Source organism: Coturnix japonica, chromosome 5, assembly GCF_001577835.2.
Source record: "Coturnix japonica isolate 7356 chromosome 5, Coturnix japonica 2.1, whole genome shotgun sequence".
Taxonomy (NCBI): Eukaryota; Metazoa; Chordata; class Aves; order Galliformes; family Phasianidae; genus Coturnix; species Coturnix japonica.
The window spans coordinates 32119868-32141868 of NC_029520.1; the positions used below are offsets into that span (position 1 = coordinate 32119868).

The 22001-nt window shown below is 35.3% G+C and overlaps 1 protein-coding gene across 3 annotated transcripts in view; it reads left to right on the forward strand.

Annotated features, from left to right (window-relative positions):
- The window catches only part of NPAS3 (neuronal PAS domain protein 3), a 301073-nt gene that overhangs the window by 120156 nt on the left and 158916 nt on the right, over positions 1-22001 (forward strand). For all 3 annotated transcript variants that reach the window (XM_015865010.1, XM_015865013.1, XM_015865011.1), the window contains exon 2: positions 874-963. In XM_015865010.1, the coding sequence (XP_015720496.1) occupies positions 874-963 (90 nt within the window). The remainder of the gene's footprint in view (positions 1-873; positions 964-22001) is intronic.

Sequence of the window (22001 nt, forward strand, 5' to 3'; positions counted from 1 at the left end):
CAAAAGGCACATGTAGTATTTGAAAGGCAATTTGTTCCTAGAAAAGATTTGCTTGTGTTCCTAGATGTATATTTCCATCTTGATGCACAGTGATTTACTCCACATGTCAGTTTAGAATATAGTCCTTTGTTTATTAACTGCAGTCATGTTTCAAAAGATATGCATCAATCTGTGCATTTTTGCAGTTTGCAGTTGCAGTGGAAGCTGTATCCAAAGACAGAACCTGTCAAACTAAAATCTGATCTAGAGTTTTATACCAAAGGAATGAAATTCATAACATTTCTATAGGCTTAAGCTGTAAACATATTTGACAGTAATCTGCTGATTGGCTTTGTTTGTTGTCTCACTAAAGGAAAATGGTGTGTGTGTAATCCTCAATTAATTAACAAATTATTTAGGCCCATAGTGGTTTGAGTGATGGTAGATTCTTTTTTTGCTTTTTCTCGGTTGTTTTTTTTTTTTCCTTTCAGATTTTGTTTTTCAGTTTTCTCTGCTTTTATTCTGGGGAGTCAGGGATGTTCTTGCGTATCATTTGATTGGAAGGCTATTTGTTTTCTGTATTTATTTCTTCCTGTAAAAAAAAAAAAAAAAGACCATTTTATTTTTCCATATTTTTCCTGTATGCAAGTCAGATAACTTTATATAGTACATGGCAGATGTAAGCAGAACAGTAAGCCCTTCAACTTTGGAATATACTTGTGTTGATTTTTAATGTATAAATTTCATTAAGAAATGGCCTTGAGGATTCAAGTTAAAAACACACATCTGAATATTTTCCTCAGTTTGTTCTGTGATACCTTTGTTTGAATCTATTTCTATCTAGGATTTAGAATCTATAGTTAATGTGGTCACTATTCTTTTCTTTCTCTGCAGTCCCTGGATGGATTTGTATTTGCACTAAATCAAGAAGGAAAATTTTTGTACATTTCCGAAACTGTCTCCATCTACTTAGGCCTGTCCCAAGTAAGTACATGCTTTCAGTTCTATAGCATAATTGTGTATGATGTGTTCCTCTGTTTCTCATTTTAAAAGAAATTATAATAATCTAGTTTCTGTATTTTGCATGGATTATTCAATTAGTTATTTGAAGTTGCATCTGGTTCATCCTGAGAAGTAATTGAAAAACATGTCTATCGGTATTGGATGTTCAAATAAGATACACTTGTGCCTGAAAACTTTTTGCCATGAAGGATCATTATTAATTTATTGAGAACAAATGAAGTTTCTTTTCTTGGTTGTTTTGAACTTTAAACCTCTATACCTGATAGGAAAGGGATACGTTAATAGTACTTCCCTTGTGCCCTATTACTGGATGTTTATGGAGTACCCTGCATTATCTAGGGAGCTGACACAATGACAGGGAGTCATTTGGAGTCAAGAAATGCTGAAAGAGACCATTAAAATGTCTGGCAGGGAGGGTTCCAACAAGGACACATTTTGCTGCTTCCACAAATGTTCACTAATATGAAGAAAATATATTTAATATGGTATTTTAAAAATGTAATTGCTAACAACAGTTTTTCAAAGATTAAAAGGGAGGATGGAAATGAAGGGAAAGTTGCTTGCTGGTACTTAGACCTAATCCTGCTGTATTCAGAAATCTTTTGTTAAAATACCTTCTTTCTACTTGGACTTAGAAATGCAGAAGAAAGATTTTACATGATGATTTGTGGGGTAAGATATCTGTTCCTACTGCGGTCACTCAGAGGAGAAAAAGAAAATCTGATATAAATATTTATTTCCTTTAAATTAGTATCCATACTGCTATGAGGAGGCAAGTATTAGCACTGATAACTGTTAGTTTTGCTGTACCCCAACAGTAGTGAAATGGGAAATTTTAACTTTTCATGCAGAAAATGGCTAATTTTGAATATTTGTCATGAGAATTAGGATAGATGTTCATTAAGTCATCACAGAAAATGCAATAAATTGGTTTTAGTAAGTTCAGTGATTGTTATTTTCAGTTGGCTTTAGCAAAGCAAATGCTAAAGCTGTTTCTTATATGTATTTTTTTTCTCTCATTAAAGTCCCTTGTTTTGTAATAGACTCTAATCCCTGCCTTAATCTGAGAGAATATAAGAAGAAGATATTGGCCTATCAAGAAATCTCAGTTTTTTGAAAATTGGTGCGCCACCATGTTGCTAATACAGTAAGGAATCAGAACTTTAATGTTTATTATTGTCTTATGCTCATATTAATCTGTTTTATGCATAGTATCCAACAAAGTTTAACAGGCCAGTAAAGAAGAAGGATGGATAATTAGTTTAAGCAGGTAAATGCTAATTAGGAAACTCCTGAAAGGCATCCATTATACAGTAGCTTAAAACAAATTTTACAGCCCTGGTTAGTGGTGTAATCCAAATTCTGTCAAGGCAACTGCATTTTCTGTAATTGAGATGTGTATGTTTGCTTTGCATAACAGATGGCTCTGTATGCTTAGACTGATAGCTAGGAAAATAATAATTGCATTATTCTGGCCAAAAGAATATTAGCTCTTGGGTTTTGGCCATTTCAGTCAGTCCTCCTGCCAGCACAGCATATGCACATATATGGATTGGATTTTCAAGGAATTGATGCATCTGGAATAGTGTGGCCATCTGAAATATCATCTGTTCAAGAAAAAAATTGGCTTTAACCCTATGCTAGTCCCTCGTTAAAAACATTTTCTGCCACTATCTTTATAACTATAGGACTCAGTAAATCTTTCCTTACTCTGAACTTATATCCAGTTGGTGTGGCTTTGCATTTCATCTCGATCCCCATATACATTTCAAGAAAGGATTCTGCAATGTTCTTTGCATGTTAGAGTCTTTAATTTATCAGCACAAGTGTTTCCTTGTGTTCATTGCTGATGGTATTGATGGGAAAATGATATAAAATCACAATCAGGACTGTGGCCTTTAATATGTTAACAGATTATATCAACTGAGATCTGCTCAGATATCTTTTAATTTTCACTTGTCATCAGTCTTTACTTTGTATGTCTCTGACTTATTACATTCTTAATGTATTGTTTAGTTTTATACTATTGTACAGCGAGGTTTCCAGCAATTACAAAAGGAGCACTGTAGCTACTTGACCATAAATCATTATTCAGAGTGTTGTTTGTGGGGGAGTGAGGGGAAGTAAGAATATCCTTAAAATCATTGCTAATATTTCCGCAACAACAATCTTACTTCTGAATTTCTGAAAGAGTGCTATGTTATACATGTGCATTGGCGTTCTTTTGCTACTGCCATAAGTAAATATTGATGTGTCCCCATCCTGATATGAGCCCCCATTCCCAGCTGTGTATTTGTATAAGGAAAAAAAAAACCTGTAGGAAATCTGCATTTCAGACAGTCTGGATGTACATTATAAGCATTATTATTTGAATCATCATCTTGAAGTGCTGACTTTGGAGTCTTGTTTTTTAGTAAAGTGCCATCTTAGGTTTTTTGTTTGTTTGTTTTTTGTATGTATGGAAATTGTATATAATATGTTTTGTACTTGCAAAGAAAAAATCTCACGTCTCTTAGCAATGGGAAAATAACAATTAGACCAAGTCTTAACAGGTGAAAACCCTTTTTGACTGAACCAGTTCTCTTCTCTGAAACGAGAGACAGTGCAGAAAAAAAAAAAAAAAAAAAAAAGGATAAAAAAAAAGGATGCTGATATTCTAAGATAGCTGCAAGGCTAATAGTAAAAAAAAAAAAAATCTGATAAAACACTATCTTGGAAGGTAGTCTGGCAATGATGATAATAAAGTTACTTCTGGCAAAAATGACAGCATATTCAAACAGTAAACAAAAGTTAAAATAAATATTCTTCCAACATTGCAGTGAATGTAACTTGCGTGTAGAGACACATATTTGTTTAGAACACTTTATCTCTCAGCTAATGTTAACCAAGAATTTCAGGCTAACTTGGCAGACATGGTTTCTGGTATTTCAGAGCAGGTCATTGTGGAACTGCAATCAGAGCAGTTTCAGAGGATGAGGACATGCTGAAGTAGAGAGAAAAACAATGTTAGATAAAAATAAGGACTGAGAAAGAGAATAAAATCTCCCTGTTATATCCTTAGTCTGTATAAATAGTCATAGCCCAGGTATAGCTGGGGCAAGCTGGAATACTCCAACATACTTTCAGGATCTGCAGTGCATGTTGGAAGAGACAGACATGTCTAGAACCACGTGGTATAGCAATCATTCTTCTGTTGGACTACATGACCAGTGATGGTGTAGTTTCCCCATGTGCCAAGGCAAACAGCCCTTGTTACACTGCGCATCTCTAGTGAAGCAAAATTGCTTTGCTTGTGTCCTCAAACATGTTCAAGTTAGTAGGTAATTTTCAAAATTCAGCCCCAGATTTCCTTTAGGAAATGGAATTGGGCACTTGGAAGTTAATATAAATACCTATCTAATTTCAGTTCTTTTGCAAAGTCTTTGAATATGAGACTTCGTGCAAAAGTATGCTGATACAAGTAGTCCAGAATGGGGAGAAAAGTCCATCTGAAACAAGGGATAAATTAACAGAAGTGTGAGGGGTCAATATAAAATATTATGGACTGATAAGCTAGGTGAATATTTTTCAGGAATGAAATTCATAATCATTTCTCACCAGCAGTTGTACTCAACAAGAAGTACATGCATTATTTCCCTTCTGTGAGGCCCACACCTGAAAGTGAAATATTTCACACTTTTGCTACAGCTTGTCCAGAACATGGACCAGGTTTATAAACTGGCGTATTGCAGAGAAAGCTCATTAAAAGGGAGCAGTGCAGCTGCAGAAATAATAAAAGATAATAGAGGTGAAGAAAAAAAAAATAAAAGAAGAAAATTGTTGAGATTTTGTAATTTTTGAAACAGAGCAAGCAAAGCCAACAAGTATATTACATGTGTAGTGTTACTAATAGCATAACCTGTCTCCTTACTTTGGCTTTCTATGCATTTGTTCTATGAAATGGCAAATAAAATTATAGCTACAGCACACAAGTACAAGGTCAAATAAATGACAGTACTCAGTCTATTTGTGCAGCTATTCTGAAAAGGAACCATGGTGCCAAATGTGGTTTATTTGAATAATAAAGAAGAATTAGATTCCCCTGATAACTTGGCTGAGGGCCAATAAATCACTGGAGGTTAAGAATGCTTTGCAACAGCCGTGTATTTCTTTTGCTTTTGCAAAGCATAAACCTCAACTACTCTGCTCTACCTGTTTTTCAATGCAAATCAACTTGAGGTTAGTAGATGGTTAAAGGATTGCTTTGTGCTCTGTTTGTTTAAAAGTACTATAAAGCTAAACTTGCACTTGTTCTGTAAGTTTTACTCACTGTGCCATTATCTAAATAATAATTAAAAAAAGAAAAAAAAAACAAAAAACAGGAAATTCACAGCAAAATTACATTCCTTTCAGTTCTCTAAGCATATCCAAACAATAGCAGAGGTTTTTCGGTTTGGTTTGGTTTTTTGCATTCTGAGTTTATATAATACTTTATGAAAGGATAATTTCTGCTGATCTAGTAAACTGGTGCACCAGCGCTGTATACTTTGACCTCTTTAAAAATTACTGAAGCCTGGGAAAAATTTGTTAATGTGTTTTTTAAGGAAGTTATTATTTCTTTTAATGTTCAACATATGAAATTTCATTTACTTTCATTTTTATACTAAAGGAGGAAGGTGAGCAAGGGAGGAAGTCTTGAAATAGAGTGGCTCTGAGGGTGTTGAGAGCAGAAAGAAAATATAAGTATCAAAATAATTCAGAAACAGTACAAAGCATGGTGGCACATTATCAATTTACAACATTTAAATTGATAAATGCTTGGTGGTGAAGGCCTACAAGGGCACTTTGAAAAGCAAATAGCGACCTGGTGAAGAAATTGATTTTTTCCCCCCCGAAAATGACTGCATGATGCATCATTTGACTGCATGCTGTCCAAGTGCTTGACAGAGATAATCTCAGCAATCCCACGGGTGACCTTATCGTTCTCACCAGGGCAACTTTGTCTAGGTTCTGACTTTGTGCATGTCAAGGTTTCTTCAGGCAGGATCCTTGGGGGGAAAAAGTTCCTCTGTTCGATCCAGATATTGAACTGCTCTTCAAGGCACTCCCCAACCCCCAAAAAAGCAAGCTTATTTCTTTTTTTTCATAATTGTGAATGAACGCAACAAGAACAAATATCTGTAGACACAGTATCTTTGCTGAGGCCATTATTGCCTTTTCAATATAGTTTAGCTTAGTTCTTAAAGGAGAAAGGATGCCTGCCATTAGTTGCTATCAGACACAGAGGAAAGGCTCCAAAACATATGGCAGCCTTCCACATAGCAGAAATATCCTGTCTGCTTTCTTTCTTGCAGTCCTTGCTTTCAGCTTTATTTTCTCTTAGGAAAAGATTTTGCCACTGTGTTAGTATTTTGCACCAGTGCCCAGTAATCTTTTCTTCATATGATTTCTTTTTTTTTTTTAAATCTCTATCCCAATGCAAGAACTTTTAAGACAACTCAAGTACAAATGACAAGCTGACAGAAGTCCTGAACATCAACACCAATATGCATAATTTTTTATAGACACCCTGTAACAACCTTCACTGTATGGTCTTGATGTAATCCAAAACAATTTGCCTGTTTTATTTGGTTATTACAAAACTGTTTTTGCCTAGCAGAGAGGAATATGTTGCCCAATTGGTGAAGAATAAAAGCATTTGCAGGATTTTTTTTAAGTTACTTTACATTGTGAAAATATTATTTTTCACACATGCTTTATAATTCTTAATTATAATTACTGATTAGAAGCCCATTGAAAGTGGCAAATGTTATGCTCTGTTTGGTACCCCAAAGCTGCTTTACCTACTGTTTTGAACACCCACCGTTCACTATTCAACCTCTTTTACCTCTTTCTTTCATCCACAACATTAATTCTGAGTGAACAAGACGTGCTTCCTTGCTTTTGACAAGATTTGCTGCAGTCTCATGCGACAAAAACCCAACACTCATTCCAGATTCAGAAAGTAGGATTTATAACAGCATTTTAATTTAATGTTGGATGTCGAACATATAAAGAGATCACAGTAGTACTAGAGCTGAAAATTGATGCCTTTTTTATTAGTGTCCTCTCAGAAGTGGGTGAGCCGCTGTTTGTGCAATGGAGCACAGAGCACCACAGTCAGATGAATGAGGATATGCTATCTGCAAGGAATCATATTTCAAACCACTGTCTGCTTCTATTGATGTGCTCAGAGTTGAAAGGTTATGCTAGTAAATGCCATCAGAATTTTCAGCATTAGAAATCTGTGGAATAATCTGCTGACTGTCACTTTGTAGTCAGTCCAAGTGCAGTATATAGTGATGCTTTGCTGATTTTTTAAAAACTTGAAATTAACTTATTGTTACTGATCACATTGTATTGCTTATTATTATTCTACAGTATGCTTAAATACTGCCAACAGTATTGTCTTATAGGCTCCACTAAACTTAGCTCTCTGTTGAGATAACTGAAGGAATCCAGAATGCCATTTTACATGAGAATCATGTTCCTCTTATTTATTCTTTTGAACGTATTTTACCAGCCACTGAGGCTAAAACATTGAGAAACTTTATGCAGAAGGGATTCACTAGTTAAAATGAATCACACACATTCTCTGTGCTGTAAAATATAGCCTCATTGGTTTAACATTTGAAGGCTGAAGACTTTTCATGTCACATAATGATTTGATATTAAAAATAAGATTTTGATGAGGTATTTTCATTGCACTTGTTAACTCTTTCTGGTACTAAATAAGTTGATTGAGAACATTATCACTAGCAATCAGACCATTTGCTGTCTGGTAGATGCAATATTTTAAGTAAAATATCTGGGTAAGATGGTTAAGACAGTTTAGCTATTTCACATTTTTCATTTCTATTAAAAAGTAAATAAATAGACAAAGTCTTTTCCTGAATTAACACACAAATTATCCAACTTAGCCACAGTGTATTTTAGGATCTTTTTTGCATTACATTAGAAGATTTTTGTATGGAAGTTGGTGAAATATTCTATATATAGTCAGAAAACAAACAAACAGCTGTGGGATAATTGGGGGAGAAAAAGAGATACTGGTGGGAAACATACCAATTTGGAACAGACATACTTCCATACTAACTTGATGTATTTTACATAGGGAGGGGGAAAAAAGCCCACAAAATTACGTAATTATTTGGTCTTTTAAGAGTGAGGTTAAAAAGTTATTAAACTGGCAAGTGATCAAAATTTTATTTCTAAAAAAAAAAAAAGTTTTTTTAAATATCATCAACAAGTTTTGATTCATAGCGAGAAAATATACTTTTGAATACATCTAAGAGGTACTGATGCTAGAGACTGATTCACTTTTCCGTCTCTACATAATGCAAGGCAAATTAAAAGCCTGACAAGTTTTCTGTGATGTATGAAATGACCCAAGATTTGTAGCAGTGAAACCGTGCAGGTTTGTTCAGCAGCATTCCAATTTCAAACAGTTAAAAAAGAATGGGTCAGGCCACAGGAACTCAAGGATTTGTTTAGGGTTTTGAAAAAACACAGTGCCTAGATAAATATGAAGCTGTGAAAGTAATGCCCCCTATTTATTTCCATGGAAACTACAACAAATAGAAGAAAGACACTGATAGAGCAAATTCTCACCTGTTTTTCAACATAGTCACCATCACTAGCAACTATGCATTTTTGCGGAGACATGTATGCCACACTTGTAAAAATATGCGTGGCCGACCAGAATGTGACTTGTCAGACTGCCCCTCTGCTGCCATCTGTCGCGCAGCAACAAAATGTTACAGAATATTGACAGAAAGTTTCAATCTCTTCTGCCAAATCACCAACGTTTGCCTTTGATATCGTGGACCAGAATAATAAAATAGGAGGCATTACTTTCGGAGCAGCTCTCATATACAATCCCTGGATGGATCTGAGTAAAAATATCCCTGCAGAATATGAGAATTCAAGAGGAAAATTTGTGTTATTGGTAATAGAGGAGAATTGTTCCAAATTCTTCAGTGAAGATATTCTCCACAGAGTTAGTGGGGGAACTAGTCAAAGAATTCTCCTCATACTGTCTTTAACAGACCAGAAAACACCTGAGTCAAAGTCTGGTGGTGCCTAATCCCTAAGGTTTGTAGTAGAAATTCAAGAGAATCACATTTGTGAGAAATCTTACAGTACTAATCTGTATTCTTTTGTGTCTCCCCGTTTATCTTCTGCGTTAAAATAGACCTATCCTGCCTTAGCATTTTAACCTCATGTTTCCCTGTAATTCTTTCTGGCATTTGAACCAGGGTGGATTCCAAGAAATCCAGTGCATACGTTTCCAGTTGCACAGAGGCTGGCACCAGCTTCCTGGTAAAGCTATAACATGAGAGTGAGTGCAAGCAGATCATCTTCTGTATTTAACATTCAGGGGGGAAAAAGAGCATCAGAAAACTCATTACACTCAATGTGAACCCATTTTTATCCTAGTTCCTCAGATGAATTCCTCAACAGCATTCACATTCAGAGTTCTTTCTACTATTTGTTTCTGCCTTCAAACATACCTGCATTAATAATGAGTAACTCAATTCCTTGTGGCAGTTATTTATGTATTGTTCTCATGTCACTGCCCCAGAAGGACCCTTTATAGATGAATCCATAGAAGAGCCAGTTTAATGCCCTGTTGCAAGCTGTGCCATGAGATCCCATCCCAGTGCACAGGCTAGTGTGGTTCTACAGTGGGCATCACTAAGCAGTTTGGGGACACATACAGTGTGCTCTCACTGTGCTGGGACAGCCAAAGCCAGCTCTGATGCAGAGCCACACTCCTGCTGGCAGCTAGGGGAGACAAACAAAGGCTACATTTTCCCTTTCAAAAAACAGGAGATGAGATGTGGCAAGAGTGTGATAAACCTCCTGTGCTCAGAGTCAGAAAGTTAAGGCAAAAAAAAAAGGAAAGAGAGGAAAGACCTTCTTTCAGCAGTGGGGGGATGAGTCTGAGAGCAAGAATTATCCTCTCCTCCAGAGGCAGGAAGCACGTGCATGTATTAGAGCAGGGGGAATCAAAATGGTTTAAGCAAGACAGACAAAAAGAAATGTCTCTCCTGTGTGAGCAGACAGGAAGGGAAAGGATCAGAAGAGACATGGCATGCTGCCCCTACTCTGCAACTGAGAATCAGAGCTGTGAGAATGTGTTCTTCTTCCTCGCTAAACAAGAAAAATTTTGCCAACATTTGGTAATCAGAACTCCTGCCCCAGGATCAACTCTAATAATGCAGCTAGTTTCAAGTTATTTAGTACATGAAAATAATTTTTTTAAGCTGAGTTTACAGTTACATTCCATAGGGTTTTTTTGTTTGTTTTGTTTTTTGTCAGGTTTTGGGGTTTTTTTGAAAGCTTTAATTACTTTACATTTTCTACTCTTCCTCCCCCCCCCTTCCCCCTCCTCCCCTTCAGAAAAGTCTGAGAAAGTCTGAGACTTTTTGGCACTATTATGTTACTACAGCAGTAAAGGTGTGAGATTTGACAACAGTAAAATAGAAAGGGAAAACACTGTCTTTATATGAATGAAATCACATTGATCTATAAACTAATATGATATATAACGGTCATACTGCATTCCAGATAACTTTCAAAGACTTCACATTAATAAATCTGGCCTTGTGCTAATAAAGTGTATGACGGTATTATTGCCTATATTAATTATTCTCTGTTTAAGATTCTGTCTTTGGATCTTTTGGGTGACAAGAGTTTTTTCTAAGCTGGGTACTTTTGAATTAGGATGTAGCCATTCAGTATAGTGAAGCATAGTCTGTACCTTCTCATGCTACATTCCAGGAAGATGTCTGTTTTGGGTGAACACATCTTCATATGTGAGTAGTTAATACAAAGCCACATACATTCCTGACGTTCCTAGAATGACAGTGTAGATATCCATGTGGTCTTGCTGAACTTCCGTAACATATGCACAGTAAAGATTAATATTGTAAGTGTCTCTCTCACATATTGAGGCAGCATGTGTGCGTTATGACTTTGCAGGAAGAGATGCTTCATCTTGCAAAATTTATTAATGTAGTTGGAAAAAGTGTAGCTTTTCCTCTGTATGTGCTTCTTTTTCTTGACATGAGTTGGATCCACAACCTGTTAAGTCAGTGAAAATTGTTCACTGATCTTTGAATGGTTGTCAGTTTACTACGTATCCACCAGCATCGTCAACTTAAAGTTATTCAGCAGTCCCTCTGTCCCTACGAGCAAATAATATTTTGAATAAGAGTCTTATCACTCTCTTTTTGTTGCATAAATCAGTTAAAAATTGATTGCAGTTTTGTAATATTTTGTTCATAAATCTGTCTTCCCTATTAGTTTGCAAATTCACTTTGGGTGCATTGTTGCTGAAGCACACAGTGTTTAGAAGATAATTCATGAGGACAATGCAAAATAGAAGTTTGCTCACTGAACTGCACTTAAACAAAATTCAGGTTCTAGAGAGCTTCACTGAAGCTGAGCATGAGAGGCCTCTCATGCTCACTGAAAGTTTAAACTGTTGTCTTTCCTGCATTTTGTTTGAAATAGGTCTGCAGAAAGAATTTTGTACACTTCAAATCGAACAAGTTAATGAAGGATATTCCAGTTGTTTTGTTTGGCTAAATCAAAGCCCTTTCCTTAATACTAGTTCTTTTCTCCTCTTGTTTGGTATCATTGCACTCCTCTTGATTTACTCACACTTGTAACTGTAAGAGTGATCTTATAAATATCATCGAAGGCCACAGAGATGTGAAACAAGTTATTACTGTACTCTCAATATGTCACCAGCACGAGCCATTTAAATGGTATAAGCATGTTTATGCTGTACCTAATTTGAACAGTGAAGGATGTTCTTGATAAATCCTAGCAGATTAACAAAGTCAGCGGTTTCCCCAGTAAGGATGCAAATTCATACGAAACAGTAAAATTAATGGAAAAAAATAAGATCCCTAATATAAAAATGTAATTTTTATAGCTTGTTAATTAAAATTGATGTTGCAGGATTTCAAGAGACTAGGAAGGGATGCTACCATTTTAATATGTTTTGAAACCTTTTCAATCAAGCAGATATAAAAAATCACATAATTACTGGAAATTATTCTTCTCTTTTGTAAACTCATAGACCTTTAATCGTAACTTGTATTTGTAGAAATTAAAGAAGCAAAACTGAAATAATTTCTAAAATGTCACAACTGCTTTTCTTTTATATTAGATGATGTGAACTATCTCTTCATTATTCTCTAGAACACCTAGGAGGGTGCTGTGAAAATAATAGAGACTTGTAAAATAATTATTAAAAAAAAAAAAAAAAGAAAAGAAAAAATACAAGGATTCTAAAGGTTATATATACATACTTACAATTGCTATTTTGAATCAAGTTGTGCATGGGTGATGTGCTTTATTATGGCATTAGCACCCATGTCACAGCAGTATCAGCATTTGCATATAAACAATCAACATAATGGAAATATAAAATTCAGGGATTATTATTATTTTAAATAAAATGCTTACCTATCCTGAAATGCAAATATTTATCCTGTGAGTGTATAATTATAATATTCCCATGATAGCTGGTAATTTTATGATTCTGTTTTATAGTCTCATTTAACTCACATTTATTCTCTTGCATCCATGGTCTTCATTCAGCACTGGACATCTTAGTAAGCTGTACAACAGGGCTTTTTTTGGTTTTAACCTTCAAAGGAATTTAGTTGAGCAGATGCTACATTGAACCTAGTCAGAGTAGAAAGGAAATGATACGGCTTTTAAAGGGCACTTCTAGCATATCTACTGGGCTAAAGTAATTCTGGCAATGCTTCAAAGGATATAACTTTTGATGGTAAAGTAGGTAGGCTACAGAGTGAAATCACATATGGCAAGCTGTCAAAGTCTTCCTACACATTCAGTACATTTATCTAAGTGCAAATGGATGCTACTTAGATGGAGTCTCTAGCAATTTCCTGTTAAATCTGCTTTAAGATTATCTGATATTATTTGACTAAATTAGAAAGAATATAAAGAAAACTTTTATGATCAAAAAATAGTTTTTCTTTTTGGCAGATAATCTGAACTATGAACTGCAATTGTATTAACACTTGGAAGCAAAGGGCTTTCGGTATTAGCAATTATATCAAAACAGGGATAATGAATTCCTGTATATCAACTTGAAGAGGACGTATTTATAGGTCAATGATGTCAATAGCTATAGTTCTCATAGACACCTCATTCTTACCCTTTTATTCCTCACTAATGCTAAGAAGACACAGTTTTAACTTTTAATGAGATTGGTGTCTACGAGAATCTCATTTTGCAATACGCTGTTCATAAGGCGTAGATATTTTTCGCCTTTCAAAATTTAACAATAAAAACTGTAACCTTTTTAAAAATGTAAACAGAGGATAATAGTGGATGATTAGCCCAAAAAACAAACTATGGTACTTATTGCATGATCAAGATTCAAGGTGTTTGTTTGTTTGTTTGTTGTTTTTTTAACTTTGGGATGAGGAGCTTAAAGTAGGAGAGGGGCAATAATTCTGTTAGTATAGTGGCAAAATTCAGGATGCAATACAGTATACACTTAGCTCAGTACCTAGGAGACTAAAGCATTTTACAATGACAGTTGTCTTTGGGTGGGTGGTTGTTGTATGTGTCTGAGTGATTTTGTGTGAATGCATACTTATGTAGGTCACTCCAAAAGTAATGCCTCCAATTTATTTCTTTGGAAACTACAACAGATACAAAGAACACAATAACACTGATTATCAGCTATAAAACACAGTTTTTCAGCACAACCAATGCCATTAGCTATGCATTTTCACCAGTAGTGTGCAAGAGCCTGCATGCTATGCTCATAAAAATCTGCACCAAAGGATGTGATCACTGTTGCCACTGCTAAAATGCATCTCCCACCAGCTTGCTGTGCTCACCTCCACTGTTTGGCCTCCATAAATGTCCAGCAAGTATTGATGAACATGAATGGATGCCAATTTTTTGCCTAGAATACTAAGATATACTAAGAATACTGCTCTAGAATACTAAGATGTGTCCTGCTGCTGTGTTATAGTTCTGAGCACATATATTTAGTCAAGTGATTTTGGGACATGGTCATCCTGAAGTCTCTGATAGGTTGAAGCTCATTATATTTTAGAGTGGAGTATGGTGCAGTGTGGTTGGCTGTTAAAGGATGAAGTCTGTTTTCCCAGGAAGGATTATAGTGAGATTTGGCCATTGAAATTAAAATTCCTCTGGACAGATCTTTGTATTCATTCATTTGGCCCCTCTTTCGTACTTAAGTCTATCAGCAGTATGCATTCCCATCACAGCTCTGTAGTTTATTCTCCACACTGAAACTTCACTTACCAGATGTAGGTATCAGTTCATTCAGGTACTCAAATCTTGCATGATTCAAGAGCAGAAAAGGAGTATGATACTGCATAGTTCTGGTGGGTATCCCACCAATGCTTGAATCACAGGTGTCATCATACAGGTCATGTCCTTGGCTCATTACCATAACCATGGAGCATTGTAGATTATGTATGAAAATTGAGAAAATGCTTGTGTTGACCTATTTTAAATAGCAGTTACTTGCTCAGTGGCATATGACTTGGACAAATTTGAGTAGACTTTTCCTGGGATGGCAAATAGCATCTTTCTTGTATAAAAGCAACCCCGTCTGCCAGTTTCAAATCTATTTTCTGAGAGAAATGGGAATATGATGACTGCTTAGGGAAAACCTTACTGTTTTAACATGAGTGAAAAAAACATACTGTTGTGTCCAGATTGAAGCTTAGCTGAAATTTTCTAAATTATTTAGTCTGAAAGAGATGTATATCCTGTGAAATTTAATTCTGAATAGTGGTAAATCTGATAATGGGACAAGAAACTGAAAGCTGTTTTCTGAACGGCAAGCACTAAGCAATAATAACAAAAGGTGATACTGCAAGTTGTACTTCCAATAAAATAGAGTATGAATAGAAGAAAGGTTGAATATGTTATAACAAAGGTTTGGATCCTGCAAATGTGCACACAACAATTCTCATTGAAAGCTACGAAACTAATGATGTGTATAAAGCTGTTCAATTAAATCTTTGAGGGATTGGAGCATAGACTTGTGAACTGTGTTGCTTCTCATTAAAATCAGTGGCAGTCTCAACAAATGCAAAAGTTCAGGAGAGAAAACTGAAGACCAAAAACATGCACTTAACATATTTGAATGACTTCAGCAGTGAATGTGTACTGATATAGTGTGTTACAATTTTGTTTTGTTTCCGTATTTTGAATTTATCTCTATAAAAATGTAGAATCAGTGCATAGGTCATGTGTCTGCATGACTGTTTGGTCAGTCAAAACTGTGAAACTACATGCGTTTGTAAAAATGGGAAATGGGGCTCAGTGTTTAATTGATTTGTTAAATTGAAATGAATTAGTCAAGTACATCTTGGTGTGTATAAAACAAGGAAAGTTTTGATGTTTCATGGATTACTGTCCCATATATGCCGCATAAGAGTGCATAGCCAAGAAATAGACACGTCCCATTGCACATGTAATTTTGCAAATCAACTAATTACCAAACTATAAACCTGGTTATCAGTGCAGTGTACATACAACATGGAAAAGATCAGCTTTCCTCCTCTCCTCTCAGGCGATTAAGATTTATACTACACAGATGCAGAGAGCTGAGTCCAAATCCACTTGGCTTCATCTTCAGAGTAACAAAACTTTTCTCATGAGTTGAGGGCTTGACATAGTCTCTGAGCAGGAATAATCTAGATTAAGCAATCACTGATCCAAAATATAAATGCTTGCTTTCCATTTACGCTTTTGGCTCCACTGTGAGCAGTAAACATGAATTAAAAAGTGCAGGAATTCCCTTCAAATAACAGTGCTCCATGATATATTCTCTCTTCTCCTAGAAAAGCTACTTGAAGTTCACTCTAAGTCCTCAGGGATAAAGACAGGCAAAACTGTGGTCCAGAAATCATATGCTTCTGTTCCTCATGTGAATTAATAAAAGCAGAGATATGATCATGAAGGAAATCTGAAATAGTAATACCTACAGCCATGTTTAAAATAGAAGCACAACTAAAAGTAGCAGAAGGCAAAGTTACTTGTTACATAAACATTATTAAGTGGAAATTGAGAGTGGAAAAAATAATAATAATTTTAAAAAATGGTGGCAGTGCTGGTTTCCGTACTTGGAGGCAAGATATTCTCTTGCAGGTACTTGTCTTTGGAAATCATAAATCATGTTATGGTTAGAGTTTCTCATTCTTCCTGCTGGTACATTTTGGGACAATAGGTTGGTAGGACAAGAGGTAATGGCTTTAGGAGGTTTAGATTGGTTATTAAGGAAAAATGTCTTCTCCAAGAGAGTGAAAGGTATTGGAATAGGCTGCAGGGGATGTGACGGAGTCACTATTTCTGGAGTTTTTCAAGACAAGGATTGATGTCACACTGAATAACATGGCATAAGTGGGTAACGTGGTGGTGATGGGTTGGTGGTGGAACTACATGATCTTAGTGGCTGTTCCAACATTAATGATTCTGTGATTCTATGATTTTCTAAGTTACTTGAAGCTGTTTTCAAGATTTTATTTAATGGAGATACAGTGTGATTTCTCGCTCATAGCATCCACACAGAACTTTTCTAAGTGTGCCTCCATTTGAGCTAGAAGAGCTGCCTCAACAGGGAGTTGTGTCCAATATGTTAATTTTCTGAAGGATTTTTAGAAGGGTGGGATGCCCTCTGTCTCCTATGACACTGTTGGCATTGTTTTTTCTTTGTAAACGAGAATGGATTTGCATAACACAGAACTAACGTATCTCTTGCAAATAACAAAGTTTTACAATAGAAGTAAAATGAAAGTCTTTGCCTTCAGCTTTCTGATTAATTTCTGGTTCTTCAAAAAGAAAAATAGCTCTCCATAACGACTTCTGAATTTCAAGGCTCTCTTATGTATCAGGATCTGCTTCTTTTACCTTTATTTTTGTTTTACCTTATTTTCACTGCTTTTCACAATATGCTTTTTGGTGTGTTATGTTTTGCACATACTTAAATGTGTTAAATAAACTCTGATGTAAAATAATACCAAATTTGAGACAAATAATCTTTTTAGATTAAACAGCAAAAATGCTGATTGTTAATCTGAGGTGTGACTGCACCATGTACTGCTTGTGAGAAACAGTTTTTGCATTGGGTATTATAAACTGTACAATTTACAGTTCTGTATGAAATCATGGAGTTTATTGTTTTATGATATTCCAGTGTAAATTTTTCATCCATTTCAGTTCAAGTAACATTCTCACAGAATACAGGTTTTGTACTGATATGATATTTCCTAGCTGTAGGCATGGCCTGTCCCTACTCCTGGCTGTAATTTACTTTTTGGTCTCTGTCGCCTTGAGCTTGCCTTCTGACTAGTTTGTTGAATGATGTGCTAATCCATTATATTTTTCAGACAAGTGTATCGACCAGTATAAACAGACTGGAGGGCACAAACCTAAATGAAAGCTATACTTCCTTGAATCATTTAAAAAGCTCCTGCAGTGGTGGCAGTGCAAAATAACTTTTCTCTGTACATTATATATAAGGGAGAAATTTCAATAAATAAAATAAAGATTGTGTAGGGCATTGGATGAAAATGGAAGTTTTGTGAGCACATTATGCTGTTTTTCCCATGGATGTATTTAGTTAGAGGAGGAAGAGACAGCTAATGTTAGTCAGCTACTTTGGAGTGTGCTTCTAGATGATAAATTTGAAACTGAGCCCCAAGCCCTGCATTACGTGCCATTTTCCATTGTCCAGGCACTCTCACAACACATGATACATGTTTGGAGTCATGTACTGTATTGAAACATTTTTATACAAATAAAGACCGGAGCATAACATCACTACAGAACTGGCAAAACTGTGGGTGAAAGATGGAGCTTTTTGGGTTTTTCTCTACTGAAGACAGGTAGGCAGGCATTGAGAATCCAATACCTGTTCACAAAAAATATCCTTAGGCAATTTATCTTGAAAAGAAATATCGGGAGAGTGACTTCTCAATTTGTATAGCTGGTGCCACATACTCAGGTTCCTACCTGTCAAAAAGTGAATTAAAATTACTATAACAACAGGAAATTTTGGATAGTAATTCAAATCTAATCTGTGAACACAAGTGATATTATGGAAAATTATGTTTTTCAATTAAAACTGCAACTCTGCAAAACTGTAGTAATCCCATGATAACAAAAAAGCAGATCATTTTTCCTTCAAGGCACATTTGATTCATGTCTCATTTGGAAATAGTTAAGCTATAGCATTTCCACAGAGTTAAGTGTGGCATAATTAAAGCAAAAAAAAACCTTTCCCTATATCTCTCTTGAAATGGAAGATTTCAAGGAGGAGAATTAGATGTTTCTTTCCTAAAGGAAATCTTCTTTAGTTTTTGTTAAATTCCAGCAGATTGAGAGCAAAATTGACAGATTTCTATTTAATAATTCACTTTGGAGGTCTCCATGCTTTTTGTGTATCACAGATTTGAATTTCTTAACCAAAATGAAGGCTGTTTATTATCTACACACTACTAAGATAACTATAATGCTTAACTTTCATTCAGACATCTTACAGTTTTGAGAGAGCTTCAAAGATCTGCTCTTACACTTTATTAAAGGAATTAAAAGCCTATCGTTCTTACCCTCACAATCACGTAGATGATGTTAAGCATTTTTCTCTGTTCTGAATCTATGTTTTGATTGTTGCTTTTGAACTGATGATGCTGGCATACTCACTTCTGCCAAGATTAGCTTTGCCTAATGATGATAGAAATGGCAGTTTGGTCATTGAATTCAGAAAATATTTTTATGAAGAATTAGTGCATGTATACTTTTAAAGTTTGGTTTAGCTGTCCATTGAAATAATTGTTAGATTTTTCAGGGTATTTTTTGGGCAGGGGGCAGGATTACATTTCTTCTATTTTGTTGAGCTGTCATCAAAGGTTATGACCATGAATTAGATATTGGTATACGCTTTCCAAATATGGCTACTGTTGTTTTAATTAGTATCAGCTGGTATGTAGAAAACTTAATTTGAAATGAGCCTTACCTTTCTGACTGTTTCTTCCCAGCCTATGAAGTATTTTAATCCATTTGTGCTTTCAAACTGCTGTAGTCATCCTTCACATCAAAATATCTGCACCTTACCAGATCAAAGCTGTCCAAACTTGACTTTGCAAATACACAGATGGCTGTAAACATGACAGTGGAATATTGCTTTGGCTTCACTTGACAGAACTGAAAATTGTCCATGCAGAACTATCCAGAATTTGTAGAAAGCATTATTTTTAAGTTTGTTGTTTGTGAATATCTCAAAGAGCTGAAATTTAAAAGCTATCTATGTCAGTTTGAAGAAAAATGTGCTATTTGCTTCATTTCAGTGTCTCACACAGAAATTGCTGAGCAGGAATTGACTGCTGCACTGGAGGACGAAAGGAATGCTTGTAGATTTTTCAGCCAATTTTAAGCATTTTTGAAATAATATATTCATAGCTAGTACAAGCAATAAGTACCACAAACCATCACTGAAGCAGGACTTTTTGAGTTGAGGCCTTGTGAATGACAGCTTTCTAAATAAAATAAAAATTTGAAAAGGTTAGTGTACTCTTGAAATCTTAATTTTGGAACATGCGACTTAAAGCATGATGTGCAGAAAGCAATGTTTCCTTTATGCAGCTCAACTATTTGCATAGGACTTAGCTGTTTTATAAATGCCAAGGAGCATAAATATTGATACACCATACTTACTTTCCCATATGCCTTCAGTTTTGTTTTGTCTAAATTATGGGAAGGAAGGTACAACTGTATGCACTGTCTAAAGACATGTTTCTTTCCAACCTCTGCTTCCTGAAAGCACTGTTGTTCAGCTTCTTCCCCTTAATTTCCCACCCCTTTCTCGATGCAAGCATACATACAGACACATATGTACTCTGCAGGCTCTGGAACAGTTTTTGAAGGGCAAGGATATGTCTTTTATTAAGTATTTTACATACTGAGGAAGCTGTTTACCTGCTAATAATGTAAAAATAACCCCTAAATAGATCAGTTTAGGCTGATAGAAATAAAAAGGCCCCTAAATAATACTGGAAAACAAAGCAAAACAAAAAATGCAAACAAAAACAACCCACCCCACAGTCTGTAACTTAAAATGCTTTACAAGATCAAGATGTTATATAAACTGTTTAATTGTAGCTGAGAAACAACAACACTCAAAACGCTGGGATGCTTGGTGCTTTATGTTCAGGAAAGAAATACAGGGTTTATATACAGAATACACTGTTTCTAATGAAAGGATTACATCTACATATTTTTTTCTTGAGTGCTGGCAGAAGACATTGAAAGATGAAGTGTCAAATTATTTGTTTTCCCCTCATAACACTGTATACCCATGAGAAGAGAGTTTGTCGTTGTTTCTGTTGTTTTAGGGTAAATAAAATGAATTATATCACAGCCGCGCTTTGTGGCAGATGGATAATAAAGTCTTCAGCAGAACAGACCTACCCTGTTCAGTGTGCCGAGTGATACTAAACAAATAATGTCAGATGCATATGGGGTTGGCCAACAGGAATTGAGAGTTACAGTCTGCAATGTAAAAACACCTATTTCAAATCAAGTGAAAAAGAATGTTGTGGGATTGTAGAGCTGCAGTTTGACATATATGAATGATTTACTTAACTGTCTTTCAAGACAGAATGCACCCTATCTTTTAGGAGAAATCTTCAGTTTGTACTATTAAAAGAATTAATATGTACTAAAAATGCTGCTTTATCGTTTTTCAGAAAATACAACTGTTTATTATCAAATCAGCCAGTTTTAATGGAAAGATTGTTTCAATTCAGTATGTACTGTTTAAGTTTCCATTTCTTTTTAAATATCCAAGAGTTTGTTTCCCCCTTGAGGTGCAGCAATAACTTTTTGATTGCACAAACCAGAAAGTGTTGGTTGTTTTGTTTGGTTTTTTTTTGTTCAATTTGATGTTTATTTCCCTCTTGTCAAATAAGTAACCAGTTTCTGATCAGTTTGGCTTCTGCATTCACAGTAAGCAGCCTCTCACAGGACCAAAAAAATAGTTTGCATTAAGTCTCCACCCAGGACATTGTGAAAACAAAGTCATTGTGCTGTGTAAGAGATCAAAAGCAGATGATCAAAACGATGAAGTGAGAAGAAAATAGTGACAAGCGCTAATGTAAAATTGTGCACATGATAAACGAGCATCTGAATTAACAGAAAACTTTTTTCTCATTTCATTGATAGTCTCTAGGTTGTTGCCTGTATTAGTGGAAGCTACACAAAGGCATTTATACATATGAGTTCTAAACTGATAATTTTCAGAAGCTTATGGCTCCAAGACCTGAGCAGTATTAAACTTTAGAAAACGAAAATATTTCTCCTTCCAAGCAAATATTTCTGGATATGAAAAAGACATGAAAAGAAGCATTTGAAAGGTGAACAAGTAACAAGCACAAGTAACAAGAGGTAGTAATCCTAAAAGCAAAGGCATGTGAAGTAAAATTAAATAGACTATAACCCTAATGCAAACTAAACAGAATTTCTGTAAGGAAATATAGACAAAAGGAAGAATACCCAATGAAAAAGAAATTGACATACAAATAATATTCCCCCAAAATATGAATAGTACGGAGAGAAAGCTGATCAAAGTGGTACAGTCAATGGATATGATTAGACATACAAGTACTAAACCATATGTAATAAAGTTTTCATAAGAATTAGAATTACAAATAATTCCACCCTTCCCTTGTCATTTTTTCTATGGTGGTCAGACCTGATATTCTCTCCCAGTATGTATGTTTTAGGCAGAAGAGGTTTTTTTCCTTTTCTGGTGAAGAATCAGAACCAAACTGCTGCTTGAAATGGAATTTGAAGTATTCATAAGTGATGTCAAAAGAATTTTTCATCCTGGATCTAAAAATGAATACTTCCAGCTGTACCTGAAAACCCATAATCAGATTTTA